Source organism: Elaeis guineensis, chromosome 1, assembly GCF_000442705.2.
Source record: "Elaeis guineensis isolate ETL-2024a chromosome 1, EG11, whole genome shotgun sequence".
In the NCBI taxonomy this organism is placed as follows: Eukaryota; Viridiplantae; Streptophyta; class Magnoliopsida; order Arecales; family Arecaceae; genus Elaeis; species Elaeis guineensis.
The window spans coordinates 22,232,903-22,237,628 of NC_025993.2; the positions used below are offsets into that span (position 1 = coordinate 22,232,903).

General features: G+C 52.2%; 1 protein-coding gene across 1 annotated transcript; it reads right to left on the reverse strand.

Annotated features, from left to right (window-relative positions):
- Positions 1-276: 276 nt before the first annotated feature.
- LOC140855781 (uncharacterized) lies at positions 277-4,477 on the reverse strand. Its single transcript, XM_073252579.1, has 3 exons — positions 4,451-4,477; positions 2,300-2,526; positions 277-862 (listed from the first exon to the last, which is right to left on the reverse strand). Exons 1-3 carry the CDS (start codon positions 4,475-4,477, stop codon positions 277-279), a joined length of 840 nt encoding a protein of 279 aa, XP_073108680.1.
- Between the last annotated feature and the right edge of the window lie 249 nt (positions 4,478-4,726).

The window sequence follows — 4,726 nt, forward strand, 5'->3', positions numbered from 1 at the left end:
TGGTCGGGGCTAAGTAGGCAAGTTAGCCAATCATTTTGCCCAAGAGTTTGATTGTAGAAGGAGTGTGACTCCCGTCATTATGGATATATCGATCCTCGTAAGTGTCCGATGTGTCATTGGCGATCGGTCCGTTGATTCCCCAATGGAACATTGGGCCCAAGTTGGGGTGTCGGGGCTCGTACTTTTGGCGAGCACCGACCCACAGTCGAAGAGTCGAGATTCTAGACTCCAAAGTTTTGAAACTAAATTTATATTCTGGACGAGAGGATACAAAGTTCACTGGTAGTACAACCTCAGATTGTCAGCATTCCAAGTCCGGGGGATGGCCGTTCTTTCCAGGGTCTCGAGTCGGTAAGCTCTCAGCCCGTAGGTGTCCACTATCTTATAGGATCCTTCCCAATTCGGGGACAACTTCCCCCGATCCAGGGGCTTCGAGACTTTCGCCTTCCTTAAGACCAGGTCTCCGGGTCGGAAAAGCTTCAGCTTAACCCTAGCATTGTAGTACCAGGCAACCTTTTGTCGGTAGGAAGCCATACAGAGCTGTGCCTCACGTCGGAGTTCAGGCAAGAGGTCCAAGTTGGCTTTCCGACACTCGGAGTTGCCCGGCTCACGATACTGCTCGACTCTGATCGACGGTAGCCCGATCTCCAACGGGATCATTGCTTCTGTTCTGTAGGCCAAGTTGAAGGGAGATTCCTCGGTTGGGACACGGGGCATCATTCGGTATGCCCACAGGACAGAGGGCAGTTCCTCAACCCAGAAGCCCTTGGCTTCATTCAGTCTGGTCTTCAGTCCATGTAGAATGGTTCGGTTGGTTACTTCCACTTCGTCGTTGGACTGTGGATGTCCAACTGAGATCAGCCTGTGCGTGATATGAAATCTCGCACAGAAATCTCCGAAGTTCTGGTTGTCGAATTATCATCCATTGTTGGTGATAATGGTGTGCGGCAATCCGAACCTGAAGATGATGGACTTCTGGATGAAGTCTTCCATCTTTCGCTCGGTGATTTGCGTCAGAGGTTCGGCTTCCACCCACTTAGTGAAGTAGTCGATTGCGATGACTATGAACTTCCTTTAGCCAGATGTCGGGGGAAAAGGATCGAGTATGTCGATCCCCCACTGGGCGAAAGGCCATGGGGCGACAATAGGAGTGATTTGGCTGGCTGGTCGGTGTTGTAGGTTTGCATACCTTTGACATGGCTCACACCTCCGAACCAACTCGACCGCATCCCTCCTCATGGTGGGCCAGTAGTAACCCTACCGTAGCACTTTGTAGGCCAAGGATTTGTCCCCCAAATGATTTTCGTAGATCCCTTCATGCACTTCTCTGAGCGCGTAGTCCGCGTCGGTCAGTTTCAAACACCGAAGCAAGGGGAGAGAGAATGATCTTTTGTAGAGTCGGCCATCCATTATCACATATTGAGAGGCCGACCATCAGAGCTGTTTGGCCTCCGTGGGGTCCTCAGGGCTGATTCCGTCGATCAGATACCGAACGATCGGATCCATCCAGCTTGGTTCGGCTGCCAATTGTAGCATCTCCTCGGTCTTGTCGATGCTCGGCTGCTCGAGATTCTCCACGAACGTCCGACCCAAGGCATCATAAGCTGAAGTCGCAAGCCTGGAGAGTGTATCGGCCCGAGCATTCTCCGATCTAGGTATGTGGGAGATCTCAAAATGCTCGAGGCGTGCCACGAGATCTTTCACCTTCTGGAGATATTTTGTCATGGTCGGGTCTCGCACCTCAAATTCGCCCTTGACTTGCCCCACAATCAGTTGGGAGTCAGAGAAGACTCTGAGGCTGTCGATCCCAAGCTCCTTCACCATCCTCAAGCCAGTGAGGAGCGCCTCATACTCGGCTTGATTGTTGGAGGCTTTAAAGTCGAATCGGATGATGTACTCGGTGACCACTCCCTCCGAGTTGGTGAGCAGGAACCCGGCCCCACTCCCTCGAGCATTGGAAGCTCCGTCGATGTGTAGCACCCAGGTAGACCCGGGGTCAGGTTTGGAGATTGCAACTTCTCCGGGGCTCCCGCCTTCCGATCTTTGGTCGGTTGTCGGGCACTCCGCAATAAAGTCAGCCAGGACCTGGGCTTTTAAGGCAGGTCATGGTCGGTACTGAATGTCGTACTCACTGAGCCTCATTGCCCATTTCGTCAGTCGTCCCGATGTGTCGGGGCGGTGCAATATCGCCCTCAGGGGCTGGTCGGTGAGGACCACGATGGCATGTGCTTGAAAATACGGACGGAGTCATTGTGCAGACACGATCAGGGCGAATATCATCTTCTCCGTCTTTGAGTACCTAGCTTTAGCACCGTGGAGCACTTTGCTGGTGTAGTATATGGGTTGATGGATTCGGCTCTCATTTTTCTGGACGAGCACCGAGCTAACCACCTCAGGGAAAGTGGCCAAATAGAGATACAGCATCTCTCCAACTTCCGGCTTCACAAGCAGTGGCGGGGAGGCTAGGTACCTTTTTAGATCCTCAAAGGCCCACCGGCATTCATTTGACCAAGAGAAGTCCTTCACCTGCCTCAGGGTTTTGAAGAATGAGAGGCATCTCTCAGCCGATCGAGAGATGAATCAGCTGAGTGCGATGATTCTTCTGTTCAGCTGTTGGACCTCCTTCTTGGTGTCCGGATGCCACATGTCGATGATTGCCTTTATTTTCTCGGGGTTAGCCTCAATTCCTCGTTGAGAAATAAGAAACCCGAGGAACTTCCCCGAAGTTACCCCAAAGGCATACTTAGTCGGATTCAGCTTCATCTGGTGTTGTCACAAAGTGTGAAAAATTTCCTCGAGATTTCGAACATGATCTGTAGTTTGCGCGCTCTTTACCAGCATGTCATCCACATACACCTCCATATTGCATCCGATTTGGTCTTTGAAGACCTTATTGATGAGTCACTGGTAAGTGGCTCCGGTGTTCTTTAGTCCGAAGGGCATTACTCTGTAGCAGTAAAGACCTTTGGTGGTCACGAAGGCTGTGTGCTCCTCGTCTTCGGGTGCCATCCGGATTTGATTGTATCCGGCAAAAGCATCCATGAAGCTGAGCAGTCGATGGTCGGACGTCACATCCACCAGCTGGTCAATTTTCGAGAGTGGAAAGCTGTCCTTCGGGCAGGTGCGGTTTAGGTCGGTATAGTCGATGTAGATCCTCCAGCTCCCATTGGCTTTTTTCATCATGATAATATTGGCGAGCCAATCGGGGTATGTAGTTTCTCTGATGAAGCCTGCCTCGAGTAGCTTGTCTACTTCCTCATCGATGGCCTTCTATCTTTCAGGAGCAAAAGACCGCTTCTTCTGCCTCACCGACCTCATTGCTGGATCGATGTTGAGTCGGTGAGTCATCGTCTCCGGGGGGATGCCGGACATATCCGCTGCCGACCAAGCGAACACGTCGGCATTGGCCTTCAGCAGTTCCACCAGCTGCCGTTGCTCGGGGTCGGGTAATTGAGACCCGACCCATACTATTCGTTCGGGATTCTCCATTATCGGGATGGGAACAAGCTGTTCGGTCGGTTCACCCCGTTCTCCCTCTTTCCATTGGTCCAACTTGTCGACCGTCAGGGAGCCCTCCAATTCGTTGCTTTGAGCAGAGATCTAGAAGCATCGCCGAGCGAGCTGTTGATCTCTGCACATCTCTCCGACCCCATTTTTGGTCGGGAACTGAACCAGCAGATGATACGTCGAGACTATCGTCCTGAGGGCATTTAGTCCGGGCCTTCCAAGTATGGCATTGTAGGCCGAAGGTACTTGGATGACCGTAAAGGTCAAGTGGACTGTGCTTTGTCGTGGTTCGATTCCAGCTGTCACGGGAAGAGTGACTTCTCCTTCCACCGTGACAGCATCTTCAGCAAAACCTATCAGGGGTGTAGAGACTCTCTTGAGCCGGTCAGCCGACAGTCGCATTCGGGAGAAGGTCGAGTAAAACAAAATATTCATCGAACTTTCATTATCAACAAAGATCCTTCTTATATCATAATTTGCTATTGTTGCCGAGACAACAACAGCGTCATCGTGGAGAGTTTGGATACCCCGAACATCTTCATCTGCAAAAGTAATTACATCATCTTGACGCAGCTTCTTCGTCGTCTCCCCTCCAGCAGTTGTCCCTAGGCCCAGTCATTTGGAGATCATGTTGATGACCCCGATCGTGGGCTGGTTATTCGTTGCTTCTTCAGTCGGCTAGGGTCGTCGGTCAGTGATGGGTCGAGTCGGCGGGTTCCTTCGAAATTTACCGAGATACCCTCGACGTATGAGGGCCTCGATCTCATTCTTGAGTTGGATGCACTGCTCGATATTGTGGCCATGGCCCCGATGAAATCGGCAGTACTTTCATCGGTCGAGGCCCTTTGCCTTCAAAGGCGGAGGCCGTCGTAGATATTCTTCCCCTTCGATCTCCATCAAAATCTACACACGAGGAGCAGAGAGAGGAGTATGGAAGTCATACCTGGGATGCGTCGGCCTCGAACTCCATCGTCGAGGTGACCTCTGGCTCCGTCGCTGGGGTGAGACCTGTTTGTCGGTCGGGGGCCTGCTAGGCTCGACAGGGGCCCGACCCTTCCTTCGCTTCTCCTTCGGGCCCTTGGCCTCAGTCAGGTACCGATCGGAAGCTCCTTCATCCGTGCGCATGTATTTGTACGTGCGCTCCAACAGTTTGGCGTATGTCCGAGGGAGGGTCTTGTCCAAAGAGTATGTAAATCGGGACCCCCTTAGCTCCCTCTTC

Bases quoted from the DNA above. Each gene is read 5' to 3' on its own strand.
- LOC140855781 (XM_073252579.1), bottom strand. From the start codon at position 4,477: ATGGAGTTCGAGGCCGACGCATCCCAG. The intron at 2,527-4,450 runs GTATGACTTCCA...ACCCTGAGGCAG, and splicing joins TCGAGGCCGACGCATCCCAG to GTGAAGGACTTCTCTTGGTC. The intron at 863-2,299 runs GTACTCAAAGAC...TATCACGCACAG, and splicing joins CTCCACGGTGCTAAAGCTAG to GCTGATCTCAGTTGGACATC.